General features: G+C 32.3%; 1 protein-coding gene across 1 annotated transcript in view; it reads right to left on the bottom strand.

Moving 5' to 3' along the window:
- The window catches only part of LOC130890904 (uncharacterized), a 113,293-nt gene extending 92,451 nt beyond the window's left edge, over positions 1–20,842 (bottom strand). Inside the window, exons 1-5 of the mRNA XM_057795312.1 lie at positions 20,503–20,842; positions 11,479–11,857; positions 5,932–6,377; positions 3,719–4,018; positions 3,396–3,620 (exon numbers count right to left, since the gene is read on the bottom strand). Of these exons, the coding sequence (XP_057651295.1) occupies positions 3,396–3,620; positions 3,719–4,018; positions 5,932–6,377; positions 11,479–11,857 (1,350 nt within the window). The 5' untranslated portion in view covers positions 20,503–20,842. The remainder of the gene's footprint in view (positions 1–3,395; positions 3,621–3,718; positions 4,019–5,931; positions 6,378–11,478; positions 11,858–20,502) is intronic.
- Positions 20,843–22,016: the final 1,174 nt, after the last annotated feature.

Raw genomic sequence — 22,016 nt, 5'->3', positions numbered from 1 at the left:
GGGTACCTCATTTTCCAGCTCAAAATTTCGGATAAATCTAATTTAAGCCGTAGAATCGGTTTTAAAAAGGTTCAATTGAAAAGATATCTCAAGAATTTAACAATAGTTCATGAAAAAATTCAGTACACATTCATTTATGAATCCACTGTGTCTACAAGAAATATGAAATACATGATTCTATAAGAAAAAAAAGAGCAGGGTCCAAAATTGTTTCTGTCAAACAAGAGTAATTAACTACTACATGAGTTCTAGCAACCAAGAATTCTTGAGATGATTTCTGATACTGGATAATGGAATTCTAATAGATATTCACATATCCCACTTCTCTCTGGAAGGAATTTTATCTGCAAGAGGCATTCGTAGGATATGATCACCCCAGATATTTAATGTAACCACTGGGTAGAAGCGTTTTTCCTTTAAAAAGCGAGTTTTTGCGGAATTTAGTTAATGGATGACAAATAAATTAAATCATTATAAAAGAAATATTTGGCACTATTTACACAGAATATACGAAGGTTCTCGCTATTGCTGCAAATTTGCATGTACTGGATTATGCCCTTTTAATATAAAACAGCTCAAGAGGCCTTATAGGCGTAAGGCTTGGGTCGCTCTACTGCTTTCCTCCATTTATTTTTGTTCATGGTTGCTTCATGCCAGTTCTCTATTCCAATCTTTCTAGATCTTTTCTACATGCTTCTATCTATTTTATTGCGGACGCCCTCTATTTCTTCTCACTTCTTCTCTTTTCAATAAAGATCTTTTTACCCAACTATCTTCATCTATTCTGGCTATAGGCCCCACTCAATGGAGCCTTTTTGCTCTGACTACATTTCCCATCTCAACTTGACCATACAGAGCTTTGATATCTGCATTCGTTCTTCTCCTCTACTCGTTTTGCTTTTGCACACCTCCGAAAATCCTTCTGTTTTGATCATGGTCCAGCACTCGTTGCCATACAGCACCGATGGTTAGGTTTTTGTATAGTTTTGACAATATAGGAAAAAGAGAGATAGGTGTAAGTTGCTGTAGATTGTATCCTGTTTTTTTTTCTATCAAATGTCATTTTGAATATATAATAAAGTTAGTCTATTTTGGTATTTCATTGCCACATTCCCAAGAAGAAAACGCTTATACACATAAGCGTTTTCGTTAAGTCGATACGGGATTCTCAATCTGACAATAATGAAAAAGGAAGATAAAAAAAGAAGAAAATAGAAAGAAATGGCCGTTTTCATAACTCCCACGGAAATAAATTTTATGACAAGTGACAGGACAGAAAAATAGTTAAGAAGTTCCAGAATTGTTAACCCGTCAGTAAATAGAGAGCAAAGGAGATAAAAAAGAAGAGACTAAAAGTAAATGGCCGTTTCTTTATATGAAAACGCTCATAATCTAGCTGGCAAAGATTTCTTTCCAATATATACATAAATTAAAATGAAATTTTTGCCAGCTTGCTAAAAATGTGATCATTGTGGGGAGTGGCATTAAAATACTAGTGTATGTATATATTCCAAGCTTACAAATAACTATGTATTCATCGTCATAATTTCAGTCCTTGATTCATACTTTTTCAACAGCTTGGAATACATATTTGAAAGGGTACACTTTGGTATTTCATTGCCAAATTCCACAATAATCACATTTATATATAAACTTTGCCGAGCATAAAATTATTTTATATTTATTTCAGAAATTTCAAATTTTTGTAATTTTTTTTTTCGGTTGTACCATAGTTTTCTAGCTAATTACATTAATAAACAAAGAGTTTTTGTTTTTTTGATAAGCATTTGTTTTTGCAGGACGTTAGAAAATGTCCACGGTCAGCGCGAAACGGGAAGAAACGTTGGTGTAAGTCTCTCGAGTGTGTAACGAGTATAACAGAGGTGAGAAGAGGCAGGTTTCTTTACGCGAAGACCTGGTTAAGGACGAGAGAAGACTACAACAAGACCGCCGAGTTCACCGATGCGCTCGAAACCGATCCTTTCTGTAGCTACAAATTGTGCTATCGCGTTTTTCAACCGTCTACTCGCAACGCAAGCTGGACAGAGATACACAGAGACACCTGTCATGAAACAAGCAAAGGCACACATAGAGGGACCTCGTGTGTCTCACACCAAATAACCGCTTCAACTAAATAGGCCTGAAATCCGACTTCTAACCAGATACGCTATATCCACACCATGGGCATCAAAGACGATCCGGAGTGCCGCTGATGCATGAAGGAAGATGAAACCGTAGACCACGTCATCTGTAAGTGGTCAGCACTCACACGAGCGCGGTTCAAACAGTTGGGGTCAAGCCAAAGCACCTGATGGGCTCCTCAAAGGACATCGGCCTTCGGTAACTATTTGATGGACTATATGCTCAACAGCCCCACAATATAACTATAAACTATGAACACCACAATAGCTAGAGATGATCGTTGTCTCGTTTCTAGTGATTTGAGAAATCAAACGGTTGAGACAGTTACCCTTCGAAATCATCTGCAAGTAGTGAAAATGTAAATATAACTGAGGGAACAGTTAGGAGGCGGACTTCATGATGCTGGATCACCTTCTCGAACTAGAGCTACTGGACCGCTGCTTTCCCATGAACACCGGATTACCAAGTTAAATTTTGCACGAGAATACATTGCTTAGACAAAAGAGGATTTTTTTTTTTCTGATGAATCGCAGTTTTGTCTCACGTGCATAGATAACTGTGTAAAAGTATGGCGACGACAAGGCGAGATATATGCTCAAGCATGTATTGCGTAGTGACTGGAGGATCATTTATGGTACGGTGAGGCATATCTTTTGACACTCGCAGAGAGGTTCTAGAACAATATGTTGAGCCATTCATGGTTATTCTTGGATACGAATAAACCTTGATGCATACTGCTCGAATAGTTACCGAGTGCCTTGACGTGGTTCAAATCGCTCAATTTGTTTGGCCAGCTCGCAATACAGTTTTGGGGAGACGTTTACGGAGACATGTGCCGGAATTCTAGAGAGCTTCGGGTCATACTAGTGCAGTAATGTGATAGTCTTTCGCAGAATGTAATCCAAAGCATGCCTCGTCGTTTGCAAATTGTTATCACTACCAGAGGAGGGAATACTCGCTACTGAAGGTTTTAAAATTTCTTATGTTTTAACGAAAATCATAGCAAAAGTAAAATTGTTCATTTTCATTACTTTCAATTAACTTTTAACAACAGAAACTTATTTTCATCCAAGCAAACAGTCAGCAAACTATGTGACGACCGAAAAAAAAAACAGATAAACATGAAAAATTCTCAAATAACTTCAAATTTCCCTAATTGTATGCTCGACAGTGTATAATAAGATAAGGTTGTATCCTTGGGTGATTCTTCCAATAACACCAGATGTTTTGAAATAATTTTCTATTAAACTAACTTTTTCCTTCTTCTTGTCCTTCTTTTCCTTTTCTTCTTCTGATGTCTGTGTGGTTGTGGATATGTGAGGTTTTCTGAAAATATCCATAACCTTAGTCATCGGGCTGCGGCTAACAGTTGCTGCTGCTGTAACTGTATGATAGTATTTTGGATCGTTATCATCGTCTAATACAGGATGAGCGGAACCATCTCTGGGTGTTTTCTTTGCTTGCATCAACCCAGTATGCTGAAAACATAATTGAAATATATAATAGGTTCATAGTTATAGTTTTACAGAAGACATTGATATTTTCATTTATATTAAAAATCCATTTTTCAACTTACCACCATTGCACTTTTCATAGAAGCCATGAAAATATTCCCTTTCCTTTTGCCGGCATCTGAATTCGATCTTTTTCTGAACCCGTGTTTTTTCGGACTAGCATCCACAGATCCTCTCCTTTCGGATGAATTGGACCTGGAGGCTGTTCCGCTTCTACTCTCCTTTTCTTTTTTCCGTCTCGACTCTGGTGTTTCCTTAGATTTCTGTTTATCTGTTTTAGAACCCCAAGTACCAGATCTGGGGCGCGGTAGGCCGCTATCATCTTCCGTTGTAGTTTGAGGTAGAGGTTGGGAACCCAATTCCTAAACAGAAATAAGACATATCGTTATTTTGTATATAATCATGCATATAAAGGACCAAACTTATTTTGAACCTCTGAAAAGGAATTATGAGGCAAGTAGAGTATTAACGGAAAAGTTTTATATGATCTGTAGGTATGACCATTTAACCATATCAGAGTTATCACTTGGTACTGTTCGGTCAAGTGTTTAAAATGTCGAAAACGACTTCCGAGGAAAAATTACTTTGACATTTTTTAAGGATTTCCAGATGATGAAGCAATGGACTTCAATGCTTCTAAGAATTGTTCAGTAGGAACAGAATAAGTTTTTCCAATAACCAAAAGAAAACTGGGAGGAAGTCTTCTTTTGCCGACAATATACAATAGGGTTCATTATTGGTATGTACTTATTGCAGACATATAACAGCTGGAGGAATTAATTATCAATATACACCATTCTGTTATTACAGAAGGAAGGATATAGATATAAATAGTCGATGAAGGAAATAGTGACATAGATAAATGAAATAAGTTATTAAGTGGAGATTAATACAATACTATAGTGTTAATAATAGCAAATCAATAAAAAAATAAAAAAATGTCACACAAACAATTGGTATTCGTTATTGTTAAATATTTTTATCATGTGTCTACCTAGATTAGGAATTATGTATAGTAATTATCCACTTTTAAGCAACAAATAGTCACAAAAATAGTGTTAGATATGGAAATATTTTGTAAATAAACTGAGGGTGGAGGCTCGTGGGAGTGTATGTGTTATAAAATCGTGTAATCAGTAAATTAACACTTTAGTGAGAAATAACTCAAATAAATTGAAAGTTTTTGATACAAGTATAACACGAAAGTTGGTATTAGCCATTAACAGTTTGTAAAAAAAAGTATAAAACTGTAATTTTTAAATTTAACAATTTGATTTATTTTAAAAACTGTAAGAGGGGATGAGAAACCCAGTAGCTTATGTTCAGTACGGTTAATATTATTAGATAGGTCGGAACTTACAACTTCGACAAACAAAAACTTACAAAAGGTACTAGGATTGCTATTTAAGTTTTGAGATATGGCAGCACTGATGTGAATAAGTCAAATCTGATATCAACAAAAACATTGATCCACCGTGTTTTCCGAATTCAATCGTGGTCGCACTTCGCTACAGGATGAATTTCGTGAAGGTCATCCAAAAATCGGCCGCTGTGCCAAAAAACATCGATGCTGATATTGCAAGTACGTTATGTGACACACCGTTCCATTAGAGCAAAGTAGAACGGTCAATTCAGTGTGTAACACCAGCATTTGTTTGCGAGAAGTGTTCGAAATAATCAGGGAAACCAATCGCACAAGAGGAATCATCCATCACGACAATGCGATTTCTCACACATAAATTCAAACAAAAACTTTTTGAACAGCCCTTGTTTGGCACCCAATTATTTCTTCTTGTTCCCGCAGATGCAAGGTTAACGTGTTACTACACCTGAAGAAGCTGTTGATGCGTTCAAATCACAAGGATTGGGGGTAGCTCAATTACAATGGAAAAAATGATTCCACAATTGGTTCAAACGTATGCAAAAGTATATGGAGAAGATTTTGAAAAAAATGAAGCCTTATCCAATTATAAATATTTATTTTTATATGCCTAGCTCGAAACTTCAAAATTTAAGTAGCAACCCTCGTATTGTCTCTAGACGCGCATTTCGTCAGCTTTTTTGTGGGTTGATGTTCTGAACCGAGCATAGACTACATAGGAGACACGAAAATTGGAAATTGAGAATACCAGTATCACATTGAGTCGAAATACAAGGAAAAAATAATCTAGTAAATAGATTGGTGAAGGATGTTTTCCATTCGGATCTTATACTGTTGGGATTCTCAATTGGTAATAACATGATCGACGACGTAGAAAAATATAACACTACTTACGCGTTTCAATTCACTGGGAGGCATTTTAACCCAAACATCTTCATTGCTTCCGACATAGTCCAAAGTTGAACTACTAGAAGTTTGGCTTTTCATGGAAATTAAAGAAGAATCGAAAAATCTAGAATCGTAATGAGGACTCTGTAAAGGAGATCTAAAAATCGACCGTAACGAAGGTCTGGCGGCGTCTTTTGAAGGCACACCTAATACTGTATTGGCCATACGATACTCCTTATTTCTGGCAAAAATCTTAGCAGCTTCCGATAATTCTTTCTTCTCGTTTTTATCATTTTTAGGTTCTTTTTCACTTTTGGATTCCTTTTCTTCGTTTTTGGTTTCATTAATAGTTTTGGTTTTCGTTATCACAAATTTGTGGGTAGGGCCACTGACAGTATCTATCACAGACGTTTTCGAACCGCTCGAAGACTCAGAAAGTGACTTATCGCTACCTAGTAATTACATAATATATATATATGAAGAAAATCTTTATAACTGAGTTATCGAAAAGCCTAAATTGGTTATATTTTTGCAGAATCAATTCTAAAAAACGACGTGTTTTTGATTTGTACAATAAAACTCCATTCGTGAGAGCAAAAAAATCGATTCAAGTCGCATGCTCGCGGTCAAAAGTCTCTAGCAAAAAATCTGTAGCTACCGATCTTTTTCTGATTTTAGCACTTCTAAGCTATTAGTCTTAGCTTTAAAATGAATGTTATGTTGTTATTGAGTTATTTTTTGGTAAAGAAAAAATATCAAACTCGATCTTGTTCGATACTATCCCATTCTTCAGTGAGCGCCGTTTTGAGGTCCGATTTCGTGGCTGGTGCAGGATTTTTAACCCGAACTTTTTCCTTAAATTCATCACAAGAATGCTCGATAGAATTTAGGTCCGAGCTACGCGCTGGCAGTATGTGGCCGACACGACGGCCATTGTCCTGCATTACGATGAAGTTTTGCCGATGAAACTGACGTACGAAACGACGTGATCCCTTAAAATTTCTTCTATGTATCAGTTAACTGTAAATACCCCCGCTCCGTCGCCAGTTTCAATAAAAACCAATTCGGTTTTTGCTTCCATTGAAATCCTCCCAAACTATCACAGAACTTCCTCCAAAAGCAACGTTTTGTTTTGTGGACAAACTACGGGAATCTTTCTACAGGACTTTTGTAGACTCGTCCTATTCTATCGCTACCAAGCAGGCACACTCTGCTTTCGTAGCCCCATTCTTAGTTAGTCCAATTAACATGTTCTTTCGCGAATCGTAGACGGGCTGTGCTCGGGGGGCTGGGATTCATTTGCAGCCAGTAGCTGGCCTGTTTAACTTAAGGTTACTTGCCTTAAATCATCTTCTGATTCTCCAACCACTCAGAGTCACTCTCGCGTTACTTTGAGTTCTTGTTGGACTCGAACACCAGTAAGGGTCCGATTTTTTAGTCATGTGCTGACGATTAATCGGTCATCTCTTTCAGATGCGCACCTTTTTCTTCAGGAACCGTGTCTTCTATGAGTTACCATTCTTTTGGTAACAACGGTAAACTCTAGAAACTGACTAATGTTGAGTGCAGTAGCCACTTCTCGCTGACTCTGTCCTTGTCGAAATAGGGTGACTGTTTGAACAGTTTCATCACTTGTGTCCAATTCCAGGTAGAATTATTGTTTGTTATTAACGGAGATGTAAACCGGTTGACGTTTGATGGCTTAGCACTATGGTAAACATGCATAAAAAGAGTGGTTACCGGTCATAACATATTATTGGACTGTGAGAACAAGAAGTATTATAATATTTTACATCATTTTGAAGCTAATACAATAATTCTCAAGATTTTGCTAAGAAAAATACAATTTCGTGTTGTTTTTTTGCCAGTGACTTGCGATTGCAGGGGTGTCGCCCAAGTCGATTTTTTGCTCAAGAGTGTGTATTATAAAATCGTTTCGTATCCATGTTCACATCGATAGAGTGGACGATAACTTGATTACGTTAAACCGGGACGTCGAATTTCCTATTTATGATTTATTCTTCATCATCAAATCCAATATAATTTAAACACCTGGTTAAAAATTGATGATAGAATATGTATAAGTCACTCAAGAAAGCAAAACGGGAAACTGTAACAATTTTCATTATATAGAACAAATAGCAGAGACCAAAAAGCTAGAATCAAAAATAGTTGGAAACAGTTAGTTTATAAGAATCGGAAGAATTGAAGATTGAATAATTAATAATGAATACCAAATGCATATAATTCGGAGCAACATACGTTCAGCTATAGAGGTACACTAGCTTCCTGTACCAAATGCATAAGAAACTTAAGAATTCACGCATAAGATGTCGTCACTAGTAAATCAACAATTATGAGGAAGGTGATGGTACTACATTTGTATTCACTGGATACAGCTGTAATAAAGAAAAACCACTATCGAATGTAGTTTTAAGACACGGATACAAAGAACGAAGGAATAATCTAATAAAGAAGAATTAAGACAGTCGTTGAGAGTACAAAGTAACCAAGAGAAGGTCAAATGAACAGAGTGAGATCATTCTGGGTCGATTCCGATTCCAGAAAGTGAAAGATTTGTGTGTGACAATAAGCGAGGCAAATAATAGAAGATAGAGTGTACTGAAGGTATGTGAAATTTCTGAAGAATAAAAGAGCTGATCACAAACGCAAAGTCGGCAATATACAGAACAGGAATTAGATCAATCAGAGCTGAAATTATGTGCTTATCGGGAAAGGACTAAAAAGATCTTCTATTATTGGATAGAAAGATCTTAAAGAAGATATTAGGACTTCATCAAAACTGATGGGGGGATACCCAAGAAGGTTAAAGAATCACGAGATAAAGAGCGACGTGAAAGAGGGTGATATAGCGACCATGATAAAGATCCAAAGGCGTAAATGGTTCGATATGGAAGATAATAGAGTGAGTGTCAGACATAGGACAGAAGTCGACCTAAAGCACGATAGAAACAACAAGTAATGCAGGATATTGCAGCGGTAGCAAACGAGCAAGAAGCTATGACAGATTGGAAAATGAACAAAGGAAACTCAAAGCGGAGTGATACACCGCAAAAGATGAATCCACGTAGCCTGAAAGGAAATTCATTATCTGTAATGGATGTAAGTCCAATATTTTATATACATATATCGTCATATATATACAGGGTGTTTCGGAATAGCACTCCAATCTCTCGGGAAATGATTCTATAGGTAAATAGAATGAAAAAAGTTGGTATAATAAAACTTCCAAAAACGCTTCGTAAGCGATTTATAGTTAGCGATAGATTTCGTCTCAAATCTGTAACCATAATAGTTTTTACGTTAACTGACGTTAAATACAAAAAACTCTCCAAAATACACTTTTTTACGTTTGGAGTAAAATAACTTGGTTAAATACCAAATAAAACTTACAGAAAATTTAATACTGAAGAAAATGATGTGTACATTCAACCTCGATAAAGAGTAAATGCAAGTTGAAAATATCCTTATTTTACTGAATGAAAATCAAAACCAAAATGATGTAGGCCAGTGTTACGTTCTGGATAATATTAAAAAAATTATTTATTTCCATTTTATGAATTGTAATAATATTTTAGATTTAAGCTATATTTTTAATTGTTGACAATTTCAGACCCGAGACATTCAATATGGCTTCCTATTATTGGTGGATCAGGAATACGGGTGAAATCTATCGCTCACTATAACTCACGAAGCGTTTTTGGAAGTTTTGTTATACCATGTTTCTTCCTTATATTTACTTATAGAATAATAGAGATTGGAATGCTATTACGAAACACCCTATGTATATATGAAAACAAGACTGTCATTTGATATCCGTCAATTTGGTTACAAAACCGATATTCACGTTAAAATTAACGGGTTTATTAGAAAACCGATGTGAACCTAGGAAAGTTGTTTAGACCACCAAAGACAAAATTAAGTTTCTGTCTGTTACCAGATGTTTAGTTTGCGTAGTTCCATACCATTTTCAAGAATACGAATGATTATTTTACATCATTTTCATTATTGTAACTCTAACGATGTGAACATGTTTTTGCATCAAAGTAGATGTAATGCATGAAATATTTAAATTAAAAAGAATGGTGATGATGGTTTTCTAAAGGATCGAAACAATATGTAAATTTCTTTATCTTTTCACTGTTTTTCTTGATAAATCGTTAATTTTAAAAAATAGGTGAAGAAAAGACGATTTATCGGGGAAAATAATTCCGTTGTTTACCAAAAATTATAACAATAGGGTACTTGAAAGAATATTTTAAAATAAATAGACCAATTTCGGCTTAACAAGGACAGAATGGCATTATTAAATAAAACAATGAATATTTTATTAACAGTACAATAAATGGGATGAATTAACAGCAAATTTTATTTTCGTTTAATTTATTTGGCTTCTGAAATATCCAGCAAAAATCTTATTAAAACATTATAAATGAAACTGAGAAATGTTTACAAAATTATTTAGTTAAATATTTATATAATTTATATGGATGTCTGTTACATTCAACAGTTTTGCAATTTGGAATTTTAATTATTTAAACAGAATTTGTATTTTCATTATACAGAATAAATTCCATACCCATTAAATTAGCTGAATTCGTAAAACTAACATTAACAAAGCTAGAATTTCTTGGATAATTAGTTTTTATGGTGAAATAAATAAATGATGCAAATAAAAAGCCCGATTGCATTGATGGCAAAATAAAAAATCCGCTCCATACAGTTAACAGTATTATTTGTATTTAGTACATACTGAATTGTATCAACTACAAAATTGTGTACGACGAGTCGTTTGAACAAAATAGCCACTAACTTTACCGACATACGAGGGTTGTCTGAAAAGTTTTCAGCCTAACAAATAAACAAGACAGTTTTTCTCATAATCATATTTATATTTAAACCGTTTTTCTTTTCAAAATAGACGTTTACGATAACGTCCTCGTCTGATCAAAATATCCCTCTAAGTAAAACACTCACATGACTAGATCGTGAATGTTGGTGTAGAGTCTACATACCCAGTGTCCTAACTTCTCTCTCGTTTGCGTAACCCAATTGCCTCTCAAAAACAACCGACCTGATTAGGGTTCTGTTCGATTCGACACGACATGGTTCGACAAAGTCGGGCGACAGGTTCGCAGTTCGACATTGTCGAGCGACAAAGTCGAATGGTGTTGATCAACCTAGTGTGGACACAGCTTAACGTTTCAGATCAGCAGCAACATGTTCGGGATTTTATGTTAGGAGTAATTGTTCAAGCTTAACTATAAATTGTTGTATGATGAATCATCAATTAATAATTAACTTAAATCCTTCAAATAGGAATATTTCATATTCATTTTGGCAGTGAGTAAAAGTTTACATTTACGCATTAATAGAGATGCAGAAATATCAAGTTTTTTTGACAGTGACATAAAAAAAAACATCTTTTTAATCTAGCCCTATCAGTAAATAAGTAATGAATGATAAATCATCAACGAAGATAAATATTAATAAGATTAGTGCTGGAATTACTATTGGTACCTTAATACTAACCAGATATCGTAGACATATTCGAGGGCTCCCTTTTCTCTTCTTCTTCGTCCTCCTCTCTACATTGAGACAACCTTCTAGACGTCATTGTCATCTTAGAAGGTAAACTATTACTATGGTTACTAAAATATCTGTGGAAGAATGTATTGCTAAGCTCTTCTTCAGGTACTAAATCCTTCATACCACCGATAGATGAAATTACGTTGTAATTTATTGTTTCTATTAGATCTGGTTCAACGTCACTTTCTTCCGAACAAGAATCTTCAGATTCTTTTTTCGGATTAAGCTTTATTATATCTTTGGATGTTCCAGCGATGGAATGGGTATTATTTTGAGGTTCTCCGATAACAGAATTCGTTTGTTGGGTAACATCTGTGTCCATCTAAAGGTACATTTCAATTAAAATTATAAGCGGAAAATTGAGAACTAATTAAGTGCCACATTACGAAATTTTCCACTGTTCAATTTTTTGAGAAATTGGCTGTTCTGCTAACTTCGAAATAATGTTACCAAAGTAATACAAGCTAAATGTACAAAATCAATAGATAATGAAACTAGAATGCTCCAATTATTAAATGCTGATTACTCCGTTGTTCAAGGATAGAAAAAATCTTTTGTAAAAAAATTATCCTATTCTTAAATGGAATTGGCGACTTTTACGCCTGTCTTCGGATATTAAAAAAAGCTTCGCAAAAAGACGTGGCAAACAAATGATTTTTTCTGAGTTTTCTCGGCAAAACACTATTATTGGCAAGGAATTATACTTATGTAGCGTTGTTAGGTCCTAAATAAACAAAATATTGCAGAGTAAAAATCGTTTACAAGAAATTTTATTAATATGTTCTTAGTAAAAAATTAATATGTTTAGCTACACAAAGCTTAATGCACTGTACAGGTTTAGGTATTGGCATATCGTACTAAGCAAGTTCAAATTCTCGGATGAAGTGCCAATTTTACAATCTAGGGTAAAACCGAAGATTTAACTAAAACTATGGTTGAACTTTAGTTTAAATCAAGAATAAACAAGATTGCTATTTTCCACAAGTCATAGTTAAAGAGACATTCTTTTACCTATAATTTTGTTCCTTATTATAGTTTTCTTCTGTATATTGAAATTTTATTCTATTTGTATCATTATTTAGTTATTTTTATGTTTGTGTTTTCAGTTTTTACAAGATTTTGTCTACAAATTGTAACAATTTTTTGACAATAAAGCATTTCTCTTCCTCTCTAATAAGGTACCCGACCAATGCTATCTAAATGCTGCGACAAAAAATGAATTTTTCGGATACATCACGGATACTAACTTTTTTCGAGTTTTCTCAGTAAAAAACTATCATTGGGGAAGAATTATATACTCGTTAAGGCCTGAATAATTAAGTGCTCGACTAATGCTAATTAATTGTTGCAGAATAGATGAATTTTTCGGAGACGTCACGAAAAAAATGACTTTCCGAAATTTCTCACTGAAACACATGAGTCCATAATTCCGCTCCAATAATATTGTTCTGTTGAGAAAACTCGGAAAAAGACACTTTTTTGCGACGTACTTTCTGAAAATAAGGCGTGAAAATCGCCGATTCCATGCAAGAAAAGAATTTTTTTTACAATAGTTATTTGTATGTCGAGTCCAACAAAGTAGTATGTCAGCCGCGGCGTACACAACATTTTTTAGACGACGCAGAAGAATGTAACAAGGATTCTATTGCATTTTCTCTGGTTAAAGTTTCTAATTTTTTGCAGGGTGTCCTTTGTTTTGTTTCTTCAGGAAATTGATGAGTTTTGGATATTTGTTAATGTGAACATCTTGTTTTATTGCGAGAGTACTTTTAATAATTGAGAATGTAGACCATGAAGTAAAACTTTTCCAGATTTCAGATTTTTCTTAAAAAAAGCCAGCACTATGTTTTCCGTTGGGTTTTTCGCCTTTTTCTGGTGATTCGAGTAGCTCTTCATTTCAGAAAATTAAAACTTTAAGGTTATGCAAAATCATTGAAGTGAAACTGTCAACTGTCAACTTGAAGTGGCTAGGTCACATTTAAGTACGTTAAAGTTGTCTACTCTAGAGCGACCCGAAAGTGTTTTGCAGTACGGAACTTTCGGTATGTAAATGAACACAGAACGAACAACTTTCAGATGGCGTCGTCTAAAAAAGATTTTTTCTATCATCGAAAAACGGAGCATTTAATAATTGGAATCTATTGATTTTGCACATTTAGCTTGAATTGCTTTACTAACATTATTTAGTTAGCAAAACAGCCAATTTCTAAAAAACTTGCATCATGGAAAATTTCGGAATATGGCACTTAATTACCCGCTTACTGTTTTTTATGTTTGCTCATATTGCTCCTCTAACTTCAGTGTACATCATTTATGGTTAAGATATCATTTTTTTATCTCAATAATTTTTAGTTTTAGAATGAAATAGTTATAACAAAATTGTTTTATCGTAAAATATATTGTTTTCCCTCAAATATATTCAATATAAAAATTTACAAAACATTTTTTAGTTATGTCATTATAGTTTGCAAAAATTCAACTACCTATTTCTTCATTTCCTTAATCCGCTATTTCCAATCAAAGAATATTGAGTCTGTATTTCTCTCATTAGTACTACTAGTATTTCAACAATCTTGTTAAACTTTTTCATCTTGTAAAATGGTCTCATGGACATACTGTAGGATCAACTAATCAAGAAAAATAGTCGAATAGTATCCCTATTTTCCACTAATTTTTCAGGAATATTACCTTTGAGCTCCATCAGATTTTACAAAGATCTAGTGCCTTCTTTTATTTATTAGTTCATGAACCACTGTGTATGTCTGACTAATTTTGTTTGATTCTACCTATTATTGAATTTCTCTAGCTAATTATGGATCAACAGATTTTTTCATATTATAATTTAAGACAAGAATGTTCAGAATCATTTCATTTTTTCATGGAATAGTTATAAAGAGGAGGTGAAACCATTAGATTGTTATGCGATTTGCCTTTTTTGATTCTTAAAATGGCGTTTAAATAATAGTCAATATTCATTGTATCGATTATCTGATCTCTACTTCTACACTAAATGGCGGAAAGTCAATTGATTAACGCGGTAAATACATCCTATTAGAGATAGATGGAGACAATTGCAGTTTTCTCAATTTTGGGGATCAAATTAGAAAGTGTCTGTTATAGATATACACTGTCTGGCTTTACTGCTCTTACCTTAACTATAAAGAATCAAATGAGAAGAAAATAAAATTATGAATAGATGGACACTTTATGACAGATGATATTTTACTTTACATATTTGGTTCAATTTTTCATGAATTTTCAAAGAATGAATCGGTTTTTTTTTAAACGGGCGTAAGTCCAAGAAAGTAAAGTTTCGGAAAACTAAAAAAACTGTTTAAATCAAAATATTTCACTTGAAACATTTATAAAAAATGTCAACATGTAGAGAAATTCAATTTACAACAGGATTCAAAATTTTACAATTGTATCTTTATCCTTAATTTAGTTATATAGCTTTAAAAATGTAAAACTATCGCCCTTTTAAAAAAAATTAAGTTGCAAGGAGATGGAAAACCATTAAACAGTTATTTCCATTGTAAGATGTTTCCAATTTACTAAAAAGATAGTGAAATTACTTAAATGAGTTTAAAAGAGGGAAAAAATCAAAGATGTAAATTTGAGGCCATATTTCTGATTTATGGGTCATCGTTGGTTTCTTCAACCTCGAAATCGCTGGTATTCTCTTGAGAAAAATCCCCGATGTTCGTCTGGAATGGAGGCTCTCAATTTTTTAATATCTTACATCTTAGCAGTTTTTATTGGCACTCGACCTTGATAAGCCTTAACCGAAGGTGCGGAGAGAGTATCTGCTTTTGTCTTAGTCAATAAAAAGTTATGATGAATAATACCATTTATTGTAGGGTAGACTTTAACACATCCTTTTAACTTAGATTCATAAACGAACATAAAGAGAGTACTAATCTGAAAGTACATTTTATCCTTCTTATCTGCGTTTTTTCCTTTTGTTTCTTGTGATATACACGAGTTATTGTTAAACCTATTTTGCCATTTCCTGAAATCTAAAACTATGTCAGATGATGTAACCTCATGAACAGTGAACTTATTAAACGTGACGAGTTTTACAAAATTATGTCAGTTATTTCATGAATATCAAAAATGCGGTCATGTTTCTTCAAAGCCTTAGATATTTTTCCGAAATCCCTGTTACACAGGAGGAAACTGTGGCCGCGAACAGGGAAATACTGAGTAACCTTCTGGAAGCGACCTGAATATGTCAGTTATAAGCAGAACCTTGACATGCTTGGTTTTTGTTTTGGTCTGAACAGTTATCACTGAACAGATGAAGCTTGGTACTGATTTTAAGTATTCATTAAGAAAAGCGCAAATCTCATTAGGGCTGCAGCTAACAGGCGAAAGTCCAGAAATTAAATAACAGAATCCATAAAGGGAGTGGACTTACGACTTCTTAAACTCTTTTGGTCTTGCGCCCTTTTAATATAAACCAAAAAATTAAAATCTGATTTGACTCATTTCCACTCGTGATAAAATCGCCCTTTTAACAAAAATCGATGTATTCTGATATTTAGACTACAAAACCACCAAAACCTGAAAATCGAAAAAAAGGACTTACGCTCGTTTAAAATAACGATTCAGGTATGGATGACTTTGTTGTGTTTAATTTAATTTTAGCTTTTTACTTTTGAAAGGTGATGTACATTCAATTCCTTAGATCAAATTTTGGTGTGTGATTCACCCCAACATACCATTTACTACTCAATAATTTAATTCGGTACATAATAAATCATCTAACCTATTTTCAATACTATTTTTTGCACTTGTGTTGTCTAATTTTTATGGGTACTAATAGATGATGACACGACATGCCATTTCATGGCTTGATTTATGATAAAGCTTCAGAAATAATTTATTATATATATATAACAACTCCCTGTTTATTTATGGATACAATAATTTCTGATAAGTTAATCTTACAGTATGTCCATAAACTATGGAAAAATTAGATTAATGCTTCTTACACATATGGATGAGTATTTTAAATTAATACAATAATAATTGATGATAAGACATCACATTTTATATATATCTATATTACAATTTTATGAAGCACGATAGTTATATACTCTGTAGAATATAAATTTTAGTCAACTGAAACTTGTACCAAGATTCTGATACTTACAACTTCATTCACAATGAGTACATTTTAGAGGATATCATAGTTTATAAGTAGCATTGTAGGCGGCCAAAGGGCCAATGAGCACATAGTACGAAGTGTTTGTATCATGCCATTTGGCTTCCCACTTCATCGAGAAATTCAATAAAACCTCCAAATGTATTCGAATTCTCCCTCTATCTATCTACTACACTTATTAAAGTAAATTTTAGTAAATTTGTAGTAATTTCATATTTATTTGGGGAAGAGAACGAATAAAATATAACAGATTCCTGTTTGGTTATATTTATATTTTTGGTTACAACCACACCCAACACCACAACAGGTACACCACAAACCAACAAATTAAATTCCACTCAAACAACGGGGAATTCAGTGTAACCATCCTGGATTTCCTCAGACAAGTCCTAGTCTTATCTTGTTTATTGTTATATTATATAATTTTATTATATTATCTAAGAAACCAATAACAATTATTTAATTTGTGCCACCAGATTGACAAGTAATGTAAAATAATTGAAATTAATACTTTATCCTCTATAAAATGAAAAACTTAGTGACTTTCTACCATGATTGGTATGTTTTAAACAAAATGTTTAAAACATATTTTAATCTATGTTCTTTTTGTTATGACTGCTTTTGTCCAAATGTATCGCAAGTCTTTTCTAGTTAGGGATTAAATGAATTTAATGAAAAACAAAGGATACAACATAGATTTGTATTAATTTAACTGAACACATTATTTATAACAGTAGCTAAATAAAACTGAAAACAAAAAAATTTCTGATTAACAATGAATGCTAATTCTGAACTTTTTAATAACAGGTCCTCCAGGTAGGTAATAACATTTACAAAAGGAATTAAATCTGCTTATATCATTATACATTATAATCTACAGCATCCATTATTCAGTATTACTGAAGTTTTACTTTGAATTTAAATGTTTAAATAATGTAACTAATTTGTGAAGATTTTTCTGTGCCCAAATTTAAAAAACAATAGCTCAAGTCCATCAGATGAAGCTGCTGGACAAGATCTATTGTAACTTTGTTCAAGGTGATCCAATATATTAGCTAGATAGTGGACTATCAGAGTCGGAGCAATTTTTATTTTCTTCAAAGAAGGTAATCAAGTCAATCCCTTATTTCTGTGCAATCTAAACTTTATCTAGAGCAATTGATATTTGTTTTAAATTTACTAAGTAGTCTTGCGCATTAATTTTTAAGTTTAGATCAATGGGCGTAAAACTTGTAATATTAATGGGCAGCAATTTGGTAAAAAATCATAAATGTTCTTGCTTAAGTAATATAAACATGTTTCAAACACGTTTTTTTTACAAATAATTTCAAACTGTTTCAAACACAAAAAAAACAGTTTTTAACAAGAAAACCTGTTTTTTTTTTCAAACCTGCTTTCTACTATAATTGTTACTAGAATGTTAGGATAGAAGGTATATTAAGGAGTAATAATTTTTTGAGAAATTATGAAAAAACTCATTTAATCCCATTTCAAACAAAAAATAAACAGTCATATTTAGGTATTATTTATAGAAGGTCGATTGCAGAAGGAATTTTCTACAAATTACTGATAATGGTTTATCATCAAGGCATTTAATTCTCTTTAAACTTAATCTTTAAACCTTTTGTTTAACTTTTCAGCTGATTATACATTTTTTTGCTACTGCCATAAAACTGTTTATAGAGGCACAACAATATATTTAAAAATATATTTAATAACTTGATAGATTCCTATTTCACTTAATTTTTTGCAGCATATCTTCAACTTTCAAAAGACAGACTAATATTACCTAATGGATATACAATAATTTCATTTTTAACTAATTATAGTTGGTGAATATATTAATTGTGATGTAATCATAACTGTTTTAATGAGAACATTATGATTTCATACTTTTTCCTACAAAAGATTCGTATTTACAAGTATATCCATAGTTTCCCAGAATAAAATGAAAAAAATGTTTTAAAATACAAAATAGTCATAGATTTAACTTAATTGTTATATTATATAATTTGAAAGATATTATATAATTCAATAAGAAATGATATAATAGTAGCCATACTGTTAAATCTGTTATTTTGTTAATTAGTCATCCTTGTTTATCAATAAAATAATAAAATCATGATATACATATTCTAGGGAGCTTTATGTCAATAAACCTAATAAAAAGTAATATTGTTTGGACTGTATATTCAATTATAAAATTAAATAATACACTAAAATGAAAAATCAATGGATTATTCATAATTAACTTTGTAGCCAAATCATTTACAAACCATTAGAAGATATATTTATCTACTATTATTCAATAGTGCAATACAAATGTTATTTGTTGACAATGTTTTCAATTGAGCTAATTAGCAAATGAGCAAACTTTGGACTAAGTTTTTACAAGCATAATTCATGTATATTATGGTTACCCAAGTCAAGAGAGAGACTATCTTTATGTATACATTTGTCATTGCAATATTTTAGTTATGGTATGTGGCATTTGTGTAACAGTTGGCTAATTTAAAATAATAACACATTTGTTTGTTTTGTAAATACCTAATAAAATATCAAATGTTGTCGTAACTATAATTGCATCAATTCTTGGAGTTCTTAATTAATTGATATGGTACTATTACATTTTGTTCATCGAGCAAAAAGGGGCCACTTAAGAACTGCATAAAATTGAGTCTGCGTTAATTATTTATTTGAGTATTAACTAGAAACTTGAAAATTATTTATAATGAGATGTACCCTTTAAGCATTTTTCTGAGGTAAGAAGCACTTTCATGTGCTTCCTTTCATTTTCTATTTCTGCAAATTGACCAATTTTCAATTTCTAGGTTTAATTTTTTTAATCCCTCCTTAGCCTATGGTTTTGTTTATTTACAATAATTTAATAACTATATATAATAATAATAACTCTATTTATATGGTAGAATCACATTTTCATTGTTAGTTATGCCCTCCTCAGGTATATCCCTATATGACTGATTTTGTCTAGTAGAAATTTGATTACACCCAATTACCTAAGTGAAATATGTAAAATTATATCCAAATTAAGATAATAAAGCTTATACTCTGACTTGAAATTTACTGTATGTTTGTGGTGAATTACTGAATAGGTTTTAGTCAAGAAATTATTTCAGTTTTATAAAACAAAGACAGACAACGGCATTTGTAAAAGTAGTAAAATATATAAATATATATAAAAACTACTTTAAATGAGTAATGATACTGGTAAGAACACAATAAAAAGTAAGTAGATACTTATTGATAAGGAAAATGGAAGTATTTGTGTCCAAAACTAAAATTTCAAAACATTGGAAGAACCTCTGATGATTTTATAGCAATTTATCATTTCCTTGAAACTTAATGCTAGTAATATAATCATGTTTTATTCGATTGCATCATTTATAATAATATTCATAAATAAGGAGGTGTCAGAATAATATCAACAGTTAAGTTTATAAAGTTGATGTTGAAGCATGAGTAATTTTATTTAAATAAAATTTGATGTTCTTATTGTACCAAATAACCAATTTTATATATAATTTATTGATTTAAACTCCTTTAAATATAAAAATCTCGGTTAAATATTCAATTATTCTATTCTCATATCATAACCTATACTGCGAAAAATAAGTAAACGTGCTTAACACACAGATTTTTCTACGTTTAAATTTTAAGCAAGTAAATATATTCGTTTATGTATGTAACTCATTAGTAATGAAGTAATTAATTAACTATCGTGCTTCTCAATGAGCGTTAAATCTATATATAAAAAACATGAAATTTTTGAAGGTTACCTTTGGTGCTATACATTTATTGTTGCATTTATTAATGCGTTATACATTCCAATAGCTACATAAACCACTTTTTAACACAAAAAATCACCTTACTGTTATTATCACTAAAATCTGCTACTACATATCACTTCACACAATTTTAAACACAAGTTTTTTTATTTTAAAATACTGTGTAGATAATCACCTATTTTTAGCGAAAACTAGACATGAAAAAACTTGAAAACAAATTTCTGATGCTGTAAAGTGACAGCTGTTAAAAATTAAAAGATTTTCCAAGAATTTCCTTACTTCTCCATTTGATGGAAACTTGTGATTCACATTAACAAACATAGGCGGCAACAGTATCGCAATCAGCTGATTATTTATTACAGCAGTGACTAATAAACCAACACTTCTATATTTTAGTTTATATAGTTGAAGTAAAGGAACATAATATATAGTATTTCCAAAACTCAATAGTACGCTTAGAAAGCGAATAAAATCATTGTAGCTATAAGTCTGAAAACTGAAAAATTTTTTTAAAAAGTGGATGCGGGGGTAAAAATGTAGAAATAAATTTGATACGTTATTAGGATTTTTCACTTTTTAACTGTAATAGTTTGCCAGCTTAGTCATTATATGTGGATTTGTGCCAAGTGTTTACCATCTGTTCAAAGCAATCACGCCAAATAATATATTTCCGGATTTAAATTAGTAAAAATTCTCATATCTAGGTAGACACAGGTGTTTCTAATTCATTTAAGATTTCGAAAAGTTTTACTTACAACACTTTCACTGCTTTCATCTTGGCTGAAATCCCACGAAGGTGCCGGAGATGCGCATCTGCTATTATTTGTTGAATGTCTAGGTTTGTAAACTTCAATTTGAGACTCTTCATCGGAATCTAACGCATGGTCTTCTGGTATACTTGCAAATGGTTGACCACGATGACGAGGGACCGGCGATGAAGAATCCAAGCGACATTCTTTATCGCTGTCGTTTACCACAGTCACATTAAAACGGCGGACGGAAACTGAGCCACTTCCAGCTAAATAAAATTAAACAATTTAATTTTAATCAGTTAAGCATATAAATGCCATTGTAGTAATGAGTGAAATTATTAGTCTTATACTTAATTTTGATATATATAATTACTGGGATTTGATGTTTCTTCATTGAATTTTCTACCTTTTAAAAATTGGTAGTGTCTAATGCTCAATTGACACAGACTATTTGTATAACTTATTAATTATAGCGTTCTATTAAAAATAAAAAGGTTACCTTGTCGTGGCTGACGAAGCCACGTAATTTTTTGAGACGACGACGTTTTGATATTCCTTAAACTTTGATCAGAAAACAGTTAACGACATAATTTTAGATGTAAAAAATCACAGAGCAGCTTGACTTATCACTTTACTTTAGGCCTATTAATACTTTTTTATTTTAATTCATCCAGATAGGTTCATTTATCTTTGACTTCGTTTCACATTTTGCACACCTATAAACTTGTTACCGTTGGCTTGAAAAAATATTAA

This window comes from Diorhabda carinulata, chromosome 2 (genome assembly GCF_026250575.1).
Source record: "Diorhabda carinulata isolate Delta chromosome 2, icDioCari1.1, whole genome shotgun sequence".
In the NCBI taxonomy this organism is placed as follows: domain Eukaryota; kingdom Metazoa; phylum Arthropoda; class Insecta; order Coleoptera; family Chrysomelidae; genus Diorhabda; species Diorhabda carinulata.
The sequence above is the reverse complement of the archived record's forward strand: the minus strand, read 5'-3'. Positions and strand labels throughout refer to the sequence as shown.